We start from the raw sequence: 19,484 nt of genomic DNA, 5'->3' as shown, positions 1-19,484 counted from the left end.
CCACACGGCTTATCGGTTCGCGGGCGTTTAGGTGGTTTGCGCGTCTCGGCTGTTGTGACTGGTGCTGCCGTGAACATAGGGGTGCACGGATCTTTTCGGATTATCAGACTGAAATGAGACTCATCAGCTAGATGTATAGGGCTCTTTCCCCGCAGTGGACTCAGAAATATATTACAGGTGTGCAGTGGACAGTTCAGCACTGGAAACAGTCAAACCCGCACGCCCTGCTGTTCTTAAACACCGTTCATTCGGTCTGGGATGACGATGCTACAGCAGCTGAAGATTTAGTTCCTGTAGGTTAGATTTTGGAGCCCATCATAGTTGTTTTATTTGTTTGCGTTGGGTCTCAGTTGCGAGGCGCAGGCTTCGTTGTCCCGGGGCGTTTGGGATCTCAGTTCCCCAACCGGGGATTAAACTGCCTCCCCTGCCTTGCAAGGCAGATTCTTTATTTATTGTTATTATTTACTTACTTTTGATGGAAGGGTGATTGCTTTACAGTATTGTGCTGGCTTCTGCCAAACAGCTTGAGTCAGCCTTAGGGAACCCACTTCCCCGCCCTCTTGACCCCGCCCCCCGTCGGTTGTTCCAGAGCCTGGGTTTGAGTTCCCTGCGTCGGATGGCAAATTCCCATTGGCTGTCTATTATCCATATTACATATGGCGGACCACCGGGGAAGCCCCCTGTCATAGGTTTTAAAAATTTCCCACAGAAGGGAAGTTTCAAGTGCTAAGATCTCTTCCTTTCTGCCTTTAGGTTACAGGAGGCTCTAGTGGCATCGGGAAGTGCATTGCTATCGAGTGCTACAAACAAGGAGCCTTTATAACTCTGGTTGCACGGAATGAGGTAAGTTCCGGTTGCGTTCTCAGGTGCTGAGTCAGCATGATGTGAGTCACAGAGGCCGTGCGAGCCTCGCAGTGTTCACCCTCGTCTCTGCTTGGAGCTGTGATTCCTGCGCTGTGCTCAGTGGTGTCCGACTCTTGGAAACCCCGTGGACTGTGGCCCGCCAGGCTCCTCTGTCCGTGGGATTCCCCTGGCAGGAATACAGGAGTGGGCTGCCATGCCCTCCTCCAGGGGATCTTCCCGACCCAGGGATCGAACCCAGGTCTCCCACATTGCATGTGGATTCTTTACCATCTGGCTGGTTATTTGTGTTCTGGGCAAAAACTCCCTGGTTGGAGTCAGGTTAGCTCCACAGATGTTTATTCAGGGCCAGGAAATCTGAGGCAACACTGCAGAGACTGCAGGCCTGGGAGAAGCAGAGACTCAGGTGTCCCCCGCCCCCCCCCCCCCCCCACCCCGGCCGGAGGCAGCCAGCCCCCTGCCCGGAGCCACCGACGGCGGCGCAGGGCGGATCTGAGTCCTGAAAGATGACTGTAGGCGTTCCTCTGTAATTTGCTTGCGATGTAATCGCCATCTGTAGTGAGACCCAGACTGCACGGGGGAGTCTCCCTCCTCCCCAGAGTCCCACAAAGCAGGGGTTTTTCTGTGCCGCTTCAGCACCAGATCTGGTTCCTTTTCTGCTCAGTGTCTGTTTCCTTGCCAGAGCCCAAGGTGGGGCGCTCTGTTCTCCCCCATAGTCCCGCATCCTCCTGCTCCCTGGGTGGGGGACCACGGCGGGCCTTCTGGCTTGGCCTCGAGCTCGGGTCACAGTGGGCGCTCAGGACATCTCTGTTGGCTGAAGACAAGAAGGGAGGACGATGGACCGAGGGGCACATGCAGCGCAGCGTCGTTGATGGGGTTTGATTCACCGGTGAACAGGGAGGGCAGCGGGGTGGTAGCTGCCCTGGGGCGGGGGCGGGGGGTGGCCACAGCTGGGCAGTGCCCCTGGGGGATGGCTGGCCACGGGGGTCCCGGGGGACCGCGCAGATCAGGCTCTGGGCGCTGTCACCTCTTTAAAAGTGAAGAAAGGCAGCATCAGCTCCTTTTATTTGCCCCGGGACTGCTCCAACAGCGCATCTGCTGTGGCAGCGAAACCACCTTCCGCGACTGAAAACCCGGCGGTGGTGACACGGCGTCCTGTGAGGTTTGTCCAGTGCTGGGGCGTGCCGGAAGACGCAGGAGACGGGAGGCAGGGCAGGCCCCGGCTTTCCGTGGCTCCTGGCGCTGCTGGGGCTGAACGAGCCTTCCGGCACCGAGAAGGCCTTCACTCTCCAGTGTAATTTTATGCTCCGATTCTGGCAAAGTCAGATGGTGCCCCTCTGTATCAGTAGAATAATGCGACTTTATTACAGGCGCATTCTTGTTTAGAAAACCTCCGCGTCTTTTGAAAGGACTCCCTTCTCCTTTTGTTCATCTCTGCCGTCATGCTGTATTTAAATTCTAGCCTTTATAGCAGATTGAGGCACTGTAAACTGATCTCCATCTTCTTGAAAATGACTAAGACAAGCACCACTGAGACCTTGGGAGAATCACTCAATTACCGGACAGTTTTGCTTGTCCTCAAAGCATAGGTGTACCTCGTCCATCTCACGAGTGATTTTTACTTTATTTGCTTTTTTGGTGGAGGAAGGGCTCTTTAGATGATCTTGCAGGAAATCACTATGCCGTGAAATCACCACACCCTTCAGTTTGGGAATATGTTTCCTGTCTCCGTAATGACAATGGAAACATTTATGAGAGTTGATGGGAGACCCTTAGCGATCAATACTGATGATTGGGACTTTGAGGTTCGTCAGTTTCTTAAACTGTCTTTCTCTGCAGCGAATGTAAAACCTCACTGTCCCTCAGTCACAGCTCAGCCTACTTCACAGCCGTGTGGTCCGTAGCTCTGCACACACAGGTGATGTCCCGTGTGCTCTCTGGCAGTTAATAAATCCTCGTACAAACTGCTTTTTCTCTCCTTTTAAACAGACAAGTGGACAAATAGACCATCACCAGAACTAATTGTTCTCTGTTGCTTTCAGGACAAGCTGTTGCAGGCAAAGAAAGAAATCGAAAAACACTCTATTAATGATAAACAGGTAAAGTCGCTGTGCTCGTGATGTATTTTCTGCCTAATCAGCACAGGTGTGCAAAGGAAGAGACCATGACTTCATCTGCGAATAGTTCGCTGAAAGCACGCCAACTGTTCCTAATTATATTGTTTCTAAAATCGTGAAATTGTTTGAGTTATCTTGGATTTCAGGTTATTACCCGAGCAATGCATAAACTCTAACACACACACACACTCAAGTGATCCAGTAACAGGATGCTTTCCTAGAAAATGATTTCATTTCAGTTATTTATTCAAATTAACATAAAGGGAAGGAGGTATTAAAAATATTTTTTGATTATGCAATTTTTTGATGAATGCAATGGTATATGTCTTATACAATATATATTTTAGGCTAAAACATAATGATAAATTAATAGCCACACACTCATCACCCAACTTCATAAATGGCATTTTCTGGGGCCCTTGAAATCTCCTCTCTTTGCCCACATCAGCCTTATCCTTCTGTCTCATTCCTAGAGGTGACCCCCAACTTGATTCTATAGTTTTTTTCTTTCGTTTTTTAGTGTTTTGGCTGTGCCGCACTCAGGCAGAACCTTAGCTCCCTGACCAGGGAGGGGCCCCCGCCCCTGCACTGAGAGTCGCAACCACCGGACCTCCAGGGAGTTCCCTTCCACTGTGTTTAAATAATTGGACCATGAGTGCCCGTCACCCCAAGAAGAGTGTTTGCTTCTGCTGCCTTTTGAACTTCATGGCATCATTCTTACTTTGATGGCTTTGTTGAGATAGAATTTCACATACTGTTTAGCTCACTGATTTAAGGTGTACAGTTCAGTGGGTTTTAGCATATCCACAGAGTTGCAGTTATCGCCAGATGCAGTCATGGAACACTCTCATCCTCCCGTAAAGGAGATCCATGTTCCTTAGCAGTCAGTCCTGGTTCTCTTCCACGCACTCCTGGCCCTGGGACATCGCTAGCCTGTTTTCTCTAAGTTTATACAACATCATTCTTTGTGTATTCTTCACCTGATATTGTTAAAATCCCTCAGTTGCTGCATGAAGTAATTGCTCTTTTTTTTTTTTTTTGCTGCTGTCTAGAGTTTTCTTGTCTCTATAGACTGTCCTCCATCCATCAGCTCTCTGTCTAGGGTTTTCTAGTCTGTGTAGACTCTTCTCCATCCATCAGCTCTCTGTCTAGGGTTTTCTAGTCTGTGTAGACTCTCCTCCATCCATCAGCTCTCTGTCTAGAGTTTTCTAGTCTGTGTAGACTCTCCTCCATCCATCAGCTCTCTGTCTAGGGTTTTCTAGTCTGTGTAGACTGTCCTCCATCCATCAGCTCTGTCTAGGGTTTTCTAGTCTGTGTAGACTGTCCTCCATCCATCAGCTCTCTGTCTAGAGTTCTCTAGTCTGTGTAGACTCTCCTCCATCCATCAGCTCTCTGTCGAGAGTCTCTAGTCTGTGTAGACTGTCCTCCATCCATCAGCTCTCTGTTGAGAGTCTCTTGTCTGTGTAGACTGTCCTCCATCCATCAGCTCTGTCTAGGGTTTTCTTGTCTGTGTAGACTCTCCTCCATCCATCGGCTCTCTGTCTAGAGTTCTCTAGTCTGTATAGACTGTCCTCCATCCATCGGCTCTCTGTCGAGAGTCTCTTGTCTGTGTAGACTGTCCTCCATCCATCAGCTCTCTGTCTAGGGTTTTCTAGTCTGTGTAGACTCTCCTCCATCCATCAGCTCTCTCTCTAGAGTCTCTAGTCTGTGTAGACTCTCCTCCATCCATCAGCTCTCTCTCTAGAGTCTCTAGTCTGTGTAGACTCTCCTCCATCCATCAGCTCTCTGTCTAGAGTCTCTTGTCTCTACAGACTGTCCTCCATCCATCAGCTCTCTGTCTAGGGTTTTCTAATCTGTGTAGACTGTCCTCCATCCATCAGCTCTCTGTCTAGAGTTCTCTAGTCTGTGTAGACTCTCCTCCATCCATCGGCTCTCTGTCGAGAGTCTCTTGTCTGTGTAGACTGTCCTCCATCCATCAGCTCTCTGTCTAGAGTTCTCTAGTCTGTGTAGACTCTCCTCCATCCATCGGCTCTCTGTCTAGAGTTCTCCAGTCTGTGTAGACTGTCCTCCATCCATTGGCTCTCTGTCGAGAGTCTCTTGTCTGTGTAGACTGTCCTCCATCCATCGGCTCTCTGTTGAGAGTCTCTTGTCTGTGTAGACTGTCCTCCATCCATCGGCTCTCTGTCGAGAGTCTCTTGTCTGTGTAGACTGTCCTCCATCCATCGGCTCTCTGTCGAGAGTCTCTTGTCTGTGTAGACTGTCCTCCATCCATCGGCTCTCTGTCGAGAGTCTCTTGTCTGTGTAGACTCTCCTCTGTTAGCTCTGCTGTGGGTGGGTATTCAGGGTATCTCCATGTTTTCTGTCAGTTTGCTCTCCTTGCTGTTGCTAGGGTTTGTCTCTGTGCATGTTGTACAAGGGTGGAACACACCTAGAAATGAAACTGTCGAGCGCATGCTTCACCAAAATGGTTACACTCCTGCCAGTAGTGACTCCTTGCCAGTACTTGGTATTAACAGACTTTCTAAGTTTTCTGATGGGTTTTAAATGGTGTTTCACTGTGGTTTCAATCGCCTCATTTTTCCCCTCCAGAAATTCATTAGAGAGCTCTGTTGTCTTTTTTGTTGTTAAGTCGCTAAGTCATCTCCGACTCTTTGCGACCCCATGGACTGCTGGACTGCAGCATGCCACGCTTCCCGGTCCTTATCTTCCAGAGTTTGCTCGGACTCATGTCCATTGAGTCGGTGATGTTAAGATGCTAGGGTAGTGAAGTGGAGAGAACGTTGCATGTCAGTCGGATAAACCTGCCTCGTCTCTTCAACAGCTGTGGCGTGACCCTGGGCGCCGCAGCGTGCCTTGGATCCGTTCTCTTACTGGCTGTTTGCATTGTCCTTCCTCTGCACTCTGTCCTGCAAGCAGATGTCCTCATCCACCTCTCTTTGTGTGTGTGGGGGGGTTTCCACCTCTCTTTGTGCGTATGTGGGGTTTTCTCTAGTACTGGCGCCTCTGTCTGTACCCCCTTCTCTGAAGCCCACAGACATTGGAAAGCACCAGCTCGGCGGGTCCCCCAGCGTCGCTGCTTCAGCTCGGCGGGTCCCCCAGCTTCGTTGCTTTGTTTTCCTGTCCCTGTAGCTCTGGTAGAGAAGGGCACCGTCTAGAGATCTGGAGCGTCCTGGTGAAGGCCAGTCTCGCTGACGCCGCGGCCGCCCCCTCTCCCCCTGGTTAGTTAGCCCTGCTCTTCACCTGGCAGAAGCCTCAGGCCGTGTGAATAGTCCTTGACTTGCACGTCCAGGAAGGGGAAGGTCCTCAGGGCTGGGGCGTGCACGAGGGGCCAGGGCAGCCTCCCGTCCCAGAGCTGGCGCGTCTCTCTGCATAGCATAAGCAGGGCCCTGGCGATGTTTTTTCCCTGGTAGTTTGAACAGTTTTCCCCGCCCTGCCAAAAATTGCCCGTGTATGCAGGCTGAGTTGCTTCAGTCGTGTCCGACTCTGTGCAGCCCACCAGGCTCCCCCGTCCCTGGGATTCTCCAGGCAAGAACACTGGAGCGGGTTGCCGTGCCCTCCTCCAGGGGGTCTCCCAGACCGAGGGATCCAACCCCCGTCTCCCACATCCCCTGCCTTGTGGGCGGTGTCTTTCGCCGCTGAACCCCTGGAAGAGCTGCCCGCCCGTCCCCCATCTGCCTCCTAGTTGCATCGGCAGCGGCTTCGATCCTGGAATTGGAGCGTCCAAACTGGGCTCCTTATCTGCTGGAAAGAATTGCCTTTAATTTTTAAAGACAGCTCTTTTAAAGCTCTGCATTTAAAGCCTTGATCACTCTTCCTCTCTCTAACAGGTGGTGCTTTGTATATCAGTCGATGTGTCCCAGGACTATGGCCAAGTGGAGAACGTCATGAAACAAGTAAGAGGGCGGGGCGGCTGAAGCTGGCCCACTCGCCTTTTGATCGGTCCTTGCCATTTTGATGTGTGGCCTGCAGGTGGCATACCTTCCCTGTAGGTCTAATCGTTCTATGGATTTTGTTTATCAACTTGATTGGCTGCTAACGGGTTCTTTGTTTCTCTTCCTTGATGCCCAATTTGATGAACTTCCAGGCACAGGAGAAGTTGGGCCCGGTGGACATGCTTGTGAACTGTGCAGGGACGTCACTTGCAGGAAAATTTGAAGATCTTGAAGTCAGTACTTTTGAAGTAAGTAAAAATTTGTTCATTTTCTCACTGTGGTAGCCCATACACTAAAAGGGAGAACTGCTGCTGCTGCTGAGTCGCTTCAGTCGTGTCCGACTCTGTGCAACCCCATAGACGGCAGCCCGCCAGGCTCCCCCGTCCCTGGGATTCTCCAGGCAAGAGCACTGGAGTGGGCTGCCATTTCCTTCTCCAGTGTATGAAAGTGAAAAGTGAAAGTGAAGTCGCTCAGTCGTGTCCGACTCTTTGGGACCCCATGGATTGCAGCCCACCAGGCTCCTCTGTCCAGGCAAGAGTACTGGAGTGGGGTGGAGGGAGAACTAGTTTATGGCTAAAAGCTTTATGAATGAAATAGGTGAAATGCATTCCAGTTTAACAGAAGCTTCAGCAAACTAGAGGAAGGCTGGACAGGGTCTTAGTCCCAGTGACCATCCAGCCTTAGAAGTTTACGCAAACCGCTGGACCTTGGCTTCCTCAGCTGTAAGATGGGAATGCAACCTCCAGCCTGACACAGATTAGTATTGACTTACTGAGGTCGTATTATCAATAGAGCTCTTTGTAAGCCAAGAGATGCTGGATTGTCTTGTCAAGTATCCGTGTTTTTAACAATGAAAACCCGAAGAAGCTGGAGAGCAGACTCTGGCATTCTCAATCCCAGAGAGGAAGGCAGCGCGCCACAGCGTGTCATGGTTCTGAAGTGTCGGCTGCAGGAGTGCACAGCAGCCTTGAAGTCCTTCCGTGCACAGCGTGCTTTTCTTCACTTGCTGTCGCGTCAGCTGTCTCTCTCCTCCTGGTCTCTAGAGCCTTCATGGTGGTGATGGGCTTTGAGTGATCTTCTCAGTGACGTTAGAGCGCACCCGCTGTTATGGAAGAGGAGCCTCCCAGAGCAGCAGTTCGGACGTCCTGCTCTGACAGGCTGGGGGAAAGCACTGTGAGCTCTGCGATTTCAAGTCAAGCTGGGCAAGGCCAGCACAGGCAGACGCAGGGTGCTGCCTTAGCTGGGATTCTGGTATTGTGAGGCTTCTTTATCAGCTCAGCAGAAAAGGTAGCTGTTGGGTCAGGACTTCCTGGTGTCCAGTGGTTACAACTCTGCCTTCTGAGGCAGGGGCTGTGGGTTCAATCCCTGGTCTGGGATCTAACATTCTACATGCCACTCAGCACAGCCAAAGGGGAGGGGAATCAAGAGATAGATGTCTTGACCTATATGCCCTTATCTCTAGGTACTGGCAGGGACATTTTGAAGATTATGTCAACGGCTGTGTAAAGAATTAGTTGGAGGAAGTCGCTGTAGTCTAGGCATGAACGGATGAGGGGAAGGACTTCAGAGGTGGCCGGTGAGAGAGAAGTGTGAGTTGTGTGCCTGTGTGTGGAAGATGATATGAAGGGAGGTCGGCAGACTCCTCGGTCGACCGTGGATGGTGAAGAGGACCAGTGTGCAAGGGGCTGTGTGGTTGCAGCACGTAAACGCAGAGCTGTGCAGCCGGGCGCCGGGGAGCAGGGTCTGTGCAGGGCAGAGGGGGAGGGCCCCCGCATCTGTGTCTAACGGAGGTCTGGAGCTCAGGGTCAGAGATGTGTGGGGGTCATAACTGAGCAAGAGGAGCAGGAGCTAAGCACATGAGACCGGGTGACTGTGCGGGCCTGCCCTGGCAGTCCTGGTCAAGGCTCCGTGCGCCTGCCGCAGGGCTTACGGGTTCAAGCCCGCCAGGGGACGAAGATGCTGCCTGCCTTGTGGTGTGGCATTAAAGAAAAAGTTCGGGCAGCGGCGGGTGGGTGTCAGTGGCAAGGAGAAAATATGAAGCGGGTGAGATGAAGGAAGAAATAAAACGCACGTATAGAATATGAAGTATGTGGCAACATTTTAAAAATGCATGAATCTAATCCTTTTAAAAAACTCACGTATTCTCAGCCTGTCTCCCATCACACTGTCTCCTTCCTCTGTCTCTCTCACTTTGCTTGAAAAAGCAGTCACAGTCCATTTCTTTTGCACGCCCCCCGCCGAGCCCCGCACCATCTCCACACCAGCACCCGCCCTGCCCAGCCCCGCACCATCTCCCCGCCCAGCCCCGCACCATCTCCACACCAGCACCCCCCCTGCCCAGCCCCGCACCGTCTCCCCGCCCAGCCCCGCACCATCTCCACACCAGCACCCCCCCTGCCCAGCCCCGCACCGTCTCCCCGCCCAGCCCCGCACCATCTCCACACCAGCACCCCCCCTGCCCAGCCCTGCACCATCTCCTCGCCCAGCCCCGCACCGTCTCCACACCAGCACCTCTGCACTTGGACCGCTCGTCACTGTGTCCCAGCAGTGGTGTCGTTCGTGAGGCACGTGGGCTCAGGCACTTCACACCATGTGGGATCTTAATTCCCTGAGCAGGGATCAAACCCATGTCCCTGCATCGCAAGGCGGGTTCTTAACCATTGGAACACCAGGGAAGCCCCAGTTCGTCTTGATTGGGATTTTGCACTGACATCATAGGTACATGTGAGGGAAACTGACATCTTAACGATATTTGGTCTTCTGACCCGTATAACCCGAGAAGGCGACGGCACCCCACTCCAGCACTCTCGCCTGGAGAATCCCACGGTCTTCTGACCCATATAACCCGAGAAGGCGACGGCACCCCACTCCAGCACTCTTGCCTGGAAAATCCCACGGAGGGAGGAGCCTGGTGGGCCACAGTCCATGGGGTCGCTAAGAGTCGGACACAACTGAGCGACCTCACTTTCACTTCTCACTTTCATGCATTGGAGAAGGAAATGGCAACCCACTCCAGTGTTCTTGCCTGGAGAATCCCAGCGACGGGGGAGCCTGGTGGGCTGCCGTCTATGGGGTCGCACAGAGTTGGACACGACTGAAGCGACCTAGCAGCAGCAGCAGCAGCAACCCATATAACATAATATATATCTCCGTTTATTTAGGTTTTTAAACAAAATCATCTCAGTCGTGTTTCATAATTTTCAGTGTGTGGAGCTTGCATGTTTTTTAGTATTTTATGTTTTTTGATGTTTGTGTAAGTGGTTTTTATATTTCAATTTCTTGAGTTTTTGTTGCTCATGTAGAAAAAACTACAATTGATTTTTGTGTATCGATCGTGCAGTGTTGCTGAACTCAACTATTAATTCTAGTGTTCACTGGACTTTCTACAGCCAAGATCATGTCATCTGCAAGTCTTAGGTCTTCCACTGCCATCTAGATACACGTATTCCGTGGGCTGGAACTTCCAGTGCCGTGCTGACTAGAGGTGGCCAAAGTAGGCGTTTCTGTCTCGCTCCTGACTTTAGGGAGGAAGCAGTTGGCCTTTTACTCTTAAGCCTGATGTTAGCTGTAGCTTTGTTTGTTTATTTTTGGTAGACACCCTTTTCCGAGTTTAGCAGTTTATCCTAATTTGCTGAGAGTTTTTTGTGGAATGGATGTTTAATTTTGTCAGGCGCTCTTTCTGCCTCTACTGGGCTGATCGAGTCCTTTTCACCATCAAATAGTGAGTTAATGTGGTGACTCACACTGATTAGTTTCCAGACGTTTCCAGCCTTGTGTTCCTGAGATAAGCCTCCTTTGGTCAGGATGTGTTATCCTTTCTGTGTTCTTGAGGGATATTAGCTGTAGCGTTTTGTAATGTTACTTTTTGGTTTTGTGTTACTTTTTGGCCTCATAACATCAGTAGAGGAATAGTCCGTCCTTTTCAGTTTTCTGGAAGAATTTGTGTAGGATTGATTTATTTTCCTTAAATACTTGGTAGAATTCACCAGTGAAACCTGAGATTTTCTTTGTGGGAAGGTTTTAACTTTAATTTCTTTAATAGATGTAGTGTGTGCCTGCTAAGTTGCTTCAGTCGCATCTGACTCTTCACGACCCCACGGACTGGAGCCCGCCAGGCTCCTCCGTCCATGGGCTTCTCCCGGCAGGAATACTGGAGTGGGCTCCCATGCCCTCCTCCCGGGATCTTCCCGGCCCAGGGATGGAACCGCGTCCCCGGGTCTCCTGCCTTGCAGGCGGGCGCTTCCCCTCTAGCGCCACCTGGAGGCTCCCCTGATAGCTCAGCAGGACACGCAGGAGGCCTGGGTTCCACCTGGGGGCCTCTGTTATTTTTCTGTTTTATATTGTGCATGGTGATAGACCTAGTTTTTCATAAGACTTTTTAATGTATAAGCATTGTGATAGTGTCATGAGACTTTCAGGTGGAAAATTTTAAAGTTTTAAGAGTTCCCAGGATGAGGGGGAAGGAGACCCTTGGTACCTGTGCCTTTCCCCCCGCATCACGAGAACCGACGTGCACTGGGTGGTTGCTGCGGTGGGGCGGGGAGGGCGCGTGCCCTCTGCTTCCTCCCTCAGTCCTTGCCGCAGGCCTGTGAGATCACACTGTGTGAACCCACTTTCCGCGGAGGAATTACGTAGAGTGTCCAGCTTTTTCACCAAATAGGCGTGAATGGTAGAGCCCAGCCCCGCAGTCCACGCTCTTAACTCCTGTCCTGGCCTCTCTGTCACTTAGAACTAGCAGGGCAGGAACAGTTTGGAAGCTCTTTGCTCAGACTGTCTCTCAAGAGGATTACCGGCACCGTGCAGTGTACTTTTCTAAGGAGAAGACTAATTTTGTCCCGGCTTCAGCAAAGACCCGAGTGCTGTCGTGAGAACGTGAGGCTAGAGACCGGAGATTGAAACAGGCCCTCACAGGCGGACACGGGAGGGGGTGAACCGGGAGGCTGAGACGGATGTTTACCGCACCGCCCTGCGTAACCAGGGAGTGGCAGGCTGTAGGCCAGGCAGTGAGCTCGGCGCTCTGTGATGACCCAGAGGGGCGGGGTGTGCGTTTGCACGGAGCTGATTCCCTCTCTTGTACAGTAGAGACTGGCGACATTGTGAAGCAACTGTATGGCAGCAAAGAAGAGGGAGAGAGAAAGAAAAGAAACGGGCCCCCAGCGGGGAGCCCTGTCTCAGTCACTTCTGGGACCCTTTAGTTCCGGTTTGTTTAGCAGCTCCGCTGAGCGCCCAGTGACCCGGGCTCCGGCTCGGGGTGGGTGCCCGTGGGGCGCACCGGTGACCCGGGCTCTGGCTCGGGACGGGCGCCCGTGGGGCGCACCGGTGACCCGGGCTCTGGCTCGGGACGGGCGCCCGTGGGGCATACCGGTGACCCGGGCTCTGGCTCGGGACGGGCGCCCGTGGGGCGCACTGGTGACCTGGGGCGGGTACCCGAAGGGTGCGCCGGTGACTCGGGGCGGCGTACCCCAGGGGCGCGGGCGCACGGGTGACCCGGGGCAGGTGCCTGTTGCGTGCGCCCTGCTCAGGCTCCAGGCCTCTTTGTTCCCTGCAGAGGCTGATGAGCGTCAACTACCTGGGCAGCGTGTACCCCAGCCGGGCGGTGATCACCACCATGAAGGAGCGCCGCGTGGGCAGGGTCGTCTTCGTGTCCTCCCAGGCCGGGCAGCTGGGCCTCTTTGGTTACACAGCGTACTCTTCATCTAAGTTTGCCATCAGGGGACTGGCAGAGGCTTTGCAGATGGAGGTAAGAGCGTCTTCACTTTTGCGTTGTTCCTTTCAACCTAGGGGAACACGTTCCCCTTTCAGTTCGGTTCAATCACTCAGTTGTGTCCAACTCTTTGCAACCCCATGGACGGGAGTTTGAGTAAGCTCCGGGAGTTGGTGATGGACAGGGAGGCCTGGCGCGCTGCAGTCCATGGGGTTGCAAAGAGCCAGACACGACTGAGCGACTGAACCTAACTTAGCAGCACCAACATCTTCATGGTATTATGGGCAGACGGCAGAGCTCTTGTGTTTCAGACACCTGCAACAGAGAGAGTATCACACTAAAGCGAGTCACAGGAACGTTTGGTTTCCCCGTGCACGGGAAGGCTGTGTCTCTGCTGTGCTGTGCTGTGACGTGTGCAAGGACGTTGAAAGAAACAGTATACGTTCTTAATTTAAAAATACTATATTGCTCAAAAATGTTAACCATCTTCTGAGCCTTCAGTGAGCCCTTAGTAGTAACAGCAAAGGCCACTGATCTCAGATCACCGTAACAGATACAGTCATGACGAAATGCTTGAAACACTGGGGGAATTACGAAAGTGTGTCACAGAGTCATGAAGTGAGCAACTGCTGCTGGAAATCTGATGCCGGTAGACTTGCTCAGTACGCGGTTGCCACAGACATCCATCGGGTAAAACATGCAGTGTCTGTGGATGAGTGTGAGTCACTCCAGTCGTGTGTGACTCTGTGCGACCCCGTGGACTGTAGCCTGCCAGGCTCCTCTGTCCACGGGATTCTCCAGGCAAGAACGCTGGAGGGGGTTGCCGTGCCCTCCTCGTGGGGATCGTCCTGACTCAGGGATCGACTCCTCGTCTCTAATGCCTCCTGCATTGGCAGGTAGGTTGTTTACCACCTGGGAAGCTCAAACCTGCAATTAATAAAAAATGCAGTGTCTACAAAGTGCAGTGAAGTAAAACACGAGAAAATAACTGTGTCAGACTTCCTCGGTTTCCCAGTGGTTGAGACTCCAAGCTCCCACTGCAGGCAACACGGGTTCAGTCCCTGGTTGGGGAAGTTCCACATGCTTCACAATGCAGCCAAAAAGTAAACAAGAAAGATGCACCTTGATTAAAAAAAATAATAATAAGTAGATAATTTTAAAGATCCCGTAAGCTGTGACTGTATTGACCTGATACCATGTGAGTATGCGTAAGGGTAACCAGATACTTTATCCCCTTCTTTGTCATTGTTCTTTAACATTCTTTAAAGATGTTCCTTTAACGAGAAGATCCTTCCTTCATGCATGTGTATTCAGGTGTTCAGTTGTGTCTGACTCTTTGCGACCCTGTGGACTACAGCCCGCCAGGCTCTGCTGTCCATGGGGATTTCCCAGGCAGGAATGCTGGGGCGGGTGGCCATTTCCTCCTCCAGGGGATCTTCCCGACCCAGGGATCGAACTCGCGTCTCCTGTATCTCCTGCGTTGGCAGGCAGATTCTCTGCCACTGAGCCACCTGAAAGGAAAGGAAAGTGAAGTCGCTCAGTCATGTCTGACTCTTTGCGACCCCATGGACTGTAGCCTACCAGGCTCCTCTGTCCATGGGATTTTCCAGGCAATAGTACTGGAGTGGGTTGCCATTTCTTTCTCCAGGGGATCTTCCCGACCCAAGGATCAAACCCAGGTCTCCAGCATTGTAGACAGACGCCTTACCGTCTAAGCCACCAGGGAAGTCCTGACTAATAGAATGCAGATGTGTGTGAGGGAAGAGCTACTGTGTAGCTCTCAGTTTTTAGACAAATCATTTAACTTGATCTCATCATCCTTGTTGGTAAAAATGAGAATAAGACTTGGACTAAAAATTGCACTTGGCCCTCCTGATACTTACGGTTTAATACCCTAAAGAAAGACTGATGAGTGGGCGTGGTCACGAATCTGCATGGTTACTGAGGGTGTCGTGGCAGGAGGGTGCTTGGGGTCAGCGTCCAGTCGGCGCCTGCCAGGCGTGTGCAGCTCCGTCCTCCTCTGCGCTGCTGCCACCGGGGGTGCTTAGGGAGCACCTCCTGGCCCTTTCCCAAACCGTGTACTTTAAGGTGAAATTCCTTCTAATTCTATATATAGTTGCCCTTGAACGTCACGGATTTGAACTGCACGGGTCCACTTGTGAATGGCTTTCTTCCAGTAAAGATGGTAGAGCCACCTGACCTGAGGGTGGTTGGACCCTCTGATGCTGCACCGTGGGTGTGGTGGGCGCCTTGGAAAGCTAAGTGCGGATTTTAAAATGTGGTCACGCAGGGAGTCAGTGCCTTGACCTCCATGTTGTTCAGGGGTCAGCTGTGTACTGAAATGTAACACTACCTCATGATGTTAAAAGCCCAGAAGAAAATTAACTGTGGCCGTTTCTCTTACTGGAGAAGGAAGCCCACTCCAGTATGCTTGCCTGAGAAATCCCATGGACAGAGGAGCCGGGCGGGCTGCAGTCCGTGGGGTCGCAAAGAGCCGAACATGACTTAGCGACTGAGCAGCAGCAACCCGCTCACAGCAAGTGTGGCTTCAGGCGCTCATTTCATGGTTTAGGAGTGGGCACTTTTTTATCCCCCCCCCCAAAGCACCAGAGTGAATATTTTAGCCTTTGAGGGCTAGATGGTACCTGTTGCGACTGCTCAGATCTCTCATGATAGCAGGAGAGCAGCCTTGTGAGTGGTTTAAATAAACAGGTGCGAATGTGTGCCAGTAAATCTTTATTCGTGGAAACAGGTACAGGGCCAGATTTGGTCCTCAGGCCGCAGCTGGCCAACCTCTGATTCAGAAGCCTGCAGAGAGCCCTGTGTGGTGCTGAGCACAGTGCCACGCTGCCCTAACACTGGAGGAGCTCGTGTAACGCAGACACGTCCCGGGCCACTGAGAGTCCCCACCGGCCTCTTTGGGACCAGCACTCTGTGCTCATCTCATCCCGCAGGAGTCAGCCGCAGATTTCACTGTCATCAACGTCCTTGATACGCTTAGTTGATAACAAGTCTCTGTAACATATGCTTAGCCAGTGGGGCACATATGGCTGTGAAATTTCCAGCAAGAACACCAGTAATTTCTTTTGTAGCTTTCACTTCCATACATCCCTCTATGAATAACCACCTTCTTTTATAACAGTTTCCCGAAATAGATGAGGCAGATGGCCTTGTGTAGCTTTCTAGGTAATAAAGCTGAGTTTTCCAAAATTCTGTCCAGTTGCTGAAAGCTGCATCATGACTTTGTAACAGAAATAGTAGCAAAGTCTGTGCCTTTTGGTCCTGCCTTCCCGCTCCCTGTCTGTGCTATGATGTGTCTGTAATTTAGGTCAGAGTTGCCTCAGCTCTTCCCTTTGGCCTCAGAAACACAGCAGAAGGCACATTTTGGGATTGAAAGGCATGTACGACAGCTTTCTGTCCCTAAGCCTGTCTCGTAGAAGGACTCCAGGAGTCACTCAGGGCACATGTTTGATCTGTGCGGCCTGTTTCCCTTTTGGGTGGAAGGAAGATGCTAATAAATAAGAGGGAAGAGACCGGAGCTGCCCTTCTGGGCGAGTCCCCGAAGGCTCTCAGTGACATGTGTGATTCACAAGCTGCAAGTGGCCGGTCTGGGCTTGCCAAGTGGCTTAACTTTGCTCCATATTTGGACTCTATTAAAATAAAATGTCCTCATGTAAGCAAAAGCTGAAATCAACATGTCCCATGGAAAGTAGAGTTGAGGGGAAGTAAGTTCAGTCATCAGGATCGAGCATGTTCATAGCAGAGCTGCCTCCGATGCACTTGTTTCCTCACCAGCTTGCACGGCTCTGTTCTTGTTGGTCTGTTTAGCCAAGGTGGTTTGTGTTTTCTGTGAATGAAACGTTCTGTACTTAAGACTCTAAGTGCCTGTGATCATTGTTTCTGGTTTAATGAGCTCTTCAGTCTTCCTCCACCGCACTCTTGCTCCCTAGACGAGAGCTGGATCTAGAAATGCTCTATGTGCAAGGACTAAATTGGAAGATGCTCTGTTGGCATTTTTGGCTTTCTTTTCTAAACCCAGTCTTTTAGGTATAAAGACATCACTTGAAGACGTTAGAAGTTGTTCTTTTAGGAAAGCAGGCTTTGGCGGTGGGAGTGTAGCCAAAGATACAGTGGCAGAGACCAAATAAAAGAACCCTAGGTGCCTGCTTTGCACATCCCTGCTCCCGATCACCCCCACCCCCTCCCTCACCTTTTCCTGCTCGGAAAGAAGCTGAAGCTGAGGTTCTGAGCTTCACTGTCAGCAGCTCTAATGCTTCCTCCAGCTCCTCGGTCTTCGTCTTCACTTTTCTTCTTTAATGGTTGGTTGTTACTTTGTTTGGCTGTGGCGGTTCTTCGTTGTGGCACGAGGGCTCTCTGGTTGGGACCCGCAGGCTCAGTGGTTGCAGCTCAGGCTCATTGCCCCGCAGCATAAGGGATCACAGTTGCCCGAGCAGGGATGGGCCTGAGACCCTGCGCTGGAGGCAGGGTCTTCACCCCGGACCCCCAGGAAGCTCCTCCCTGCTCTCTGCCCCCTTGTCTTTGCTTTGATGGGGTGAGGAACAGCACGCCTTTAGGTGAAATTGTTTGGGTAATAAATTAGGTCCTGAGTAAGTGGGCATCTCTGCGACTGAGGCCAGGTGGAAGGGAGGAAATGATGGTAGGCTGGGACCAGGCAGACCTGGGGTGGAAGGGAGAGAAGAGTTGGTCAGCAGGACCAGAGAGACGCAGACTGTAAGAGACGCCGCGGGAAGAAAGCGCCACCCCTATGGACCGTTGATCAGGGCCTTTCATTGGGCGGTCGCTCTCGGGCAGAACTCCCCGGGGCGGGTGAGCAAGGAAGCGAAGGGGGTCTGCGAAGCAAAGGGAGTCTGCGAGGTATGAGGGGGTGGGGAAGGGTTTTATAGCCCGGGCTGGGCTCCCATATAAGGAAGAAAACGCGGGCTCAGCGGTGATTGGTGTCCAAGGGCTCCGTGTCGGCTCCTGATTGGACGGCTTGGTTGTTGGCCCGCCTCCGGGGCTTGTCTGCGGCTCTCTGCCGGGACAGGTCCCGGCATGCCTCAACACGCCCGACCTTGCCCTGACCTTTCACAGACAGTGGCTAAACCAACAGAGAGTCAGTGCGGTCCTGGCTTGAGTTCTTCGCAGAGGTGGTCCTGAGGGGCCGGCACTGTCCTAGCGAGAACCAGTACCCTCATTTCCTTTTCTGCCGGGGCCAGGGGGTTGATGTGTCCCCACACACAAACCTTCAGGCTGTGAATTTTCAGAGACGCAAACGTGTCTTTGGTGCACCCGGTCCGCACGCCGTGAGCGAGGCTGTCCCTGGCCCTCTGTCCCCTCCTGCTGACGATCCTTCCGCCCTGCCATCTCCTGCCCCTTCTCCCCCCTCTAGTCAGAGATGCTCCTTGCTGTTCACGCAGCGCCAGCCCCTGCATGCCACTTGAGTACTTTCCAAGGTACTGTACTGTAAGATTTAAAATGTCTTATTTTTTTATGCATAATTTTTGAAAACTATTCTATACCTGTTACAGCGCAGCACTGCATAGCCGATTGTGCTGGTTGGGTACCTAGCTAACATCGTTGGACTTAGGGACAGACTGCACTTAGGCGGACTCGCTTAGAGTGGAGCTCACCCGTATGCAGGGGACTCACCGTAGTTAATTGGATCAAGATGTGGAGTTAATTTTGGGGGCTTCCCTGGTGGCTCAGAGGGTAAAGAATCCACCTGGAGTGCAAGACACCACCTCCAGCACAGGAGACCTGGGTTTGATCCTGGGTCGGGAAGATCCCTTGGAGGAGGAAATGGCTACCGTCTCCAGTGTTCTTGCCTGGAGAATCCCACGGACAGCGGAGCCTGGTGGGCTACAGTCCAGGGGTTCGCAAAGAGTTGGACACGACTGAGTGACTAAACCACAGCCAGAGTCAGCTTAGTTAGATTTTCACAGACTATTTAACCGGGAGTTTCTGGCGCCTGTAAGCTCCATGAGGGCATGGAGATAGTGCAGCAGCTGCTGGGTTGCTGCTCTTGCTGACTCGCTCAGTCGTGTCCAGCTCTTGCGACCCCACGGTCGCGATGCGCCAGGGCCTCTTGTCCTCCATCGTCTCCTGGAGTCTGACTCACGTCCGTTGAGTCTGTGATGCTGTGTAACTGTCTCACTTTCACTTGTTGGATAAATAAATACAGTGGGGACATCCCCGGTGGTCCAGTGGCTAAAACTCAGAGTTCCCAGTGCAGGGAAAGTGTGTTTGTCTCTGTCGGGTCTGACTCTTTGCAACCCCATGGACCCTAGCCCGCCAGGCTCCTGTGCCCATGGGATTTTCCAGGCAACAACACTAGAGAGAGTCGCCATTCCCTTCTCCAGGGGATCTTCCTGACCAAGTGATCAAACCCATTTGGTCAGGAAGTGGGTTTCCTGCATTGCAGGCGGATTCTTCACTGTCTGAGTCCCCATGGAATCCCTGAGATTTGGCACAGCCAAATAAATAAACAGCCATTAAAATAAATAAATACAGTGGTTAAGTTTGTAGCCACAGGAGTTGCCCAGCCATAGGCTGAGAGGGTCATCTGGCTCCAGGATTATACCGAGGATACCAGTACTCAGAAAGGGGTTGGACTGGTTTCTCCCAACCCCACCCCCGGGAGAAAGCTGTTCTGAAAAGTGGTAAGCTCTTCTGGCAGCTCAGCCGTAACCTTGAGTTGGAGAAACGCCACTCTGACGTCCTGCCATGAAGCTCACAGCCCCACCATCCTGGCCCATGGCGGGGGACAGGAGCACTATCCCTGCAGCGGCCTCGTCCGAGCCACCAGCTTCACGCTTCAGGTGGGCGGTCTGATTCCCACTTACTGACTTTTGTTTTTTGATGGCGGTGGTG

At 52.2% G+C, this 19,484-nt stretch overlaps 1 protein-coding gene across 5 annotated transcripts in view; it reads left to right on the top strand.

Annotated features, from left to right (window-relative positions):
* The window catches only part of KDSR (3-ketodihydrosphingosine reductase), a 41,003-nt gene that overhangs the window by 5,591 nt on the left and 15,928 nt on the right, over window positions 1–19,484 (top strand). For 4 of the 5 annotated variants that reach the window (XR_003586743.3, XR_003586744.3, XM_042239151.2 and 1 more), the window contains exons 2-6: window positions 754–843; window positions 2,904–2,960; window positions 6,806–6,871; window positions 7,063–7,158; window positions 12,459–12,650. Coding sequence is in view for 3 of the 5 variants with exons in the window: in XM_042239151.2 (XP_042095085.1) it covers window positions 754–843; window positions 2,904–2,960; window positions 6,806–6,871; window positions 7,063–7,158; window positions 12,459–12,650 (501 nt within the window). In the remaining 2 variants the exon portion in view is untranslated. The remainder of the gene's footprint in view (window positions 1–753; window positions 844–2,903; window positions 2,961–6,805; window positions 6,872–7,062; window positions 7,159–12,458; window positions 12,651–19,484) is intronic. The other variant, XM_042239150.2, reaches the window with a different exon arrangement.

Source organism: Ovis aries, chromosome 23 (genome assembly GCF_016772045.2).
Source record: "Ovis aries strain OAR_USU_Benz2616 breed Rambouillet chromosome 23, ARS-UI_Ramb_v3.0, whole genome shotgun sequence".
In the NCBI taxonomy this organism is placed as follows: Eukaryota; Metazoa; Chordata; class Mammalia; order Artiodactyla; family Bovidae; genus Ovis; species Ovis aries.
The sequence above is the reverse complement of the archived record's forward strand: the minus strand, read 5'-3'. Positions and strand labels throughout refer to the sequence as shown.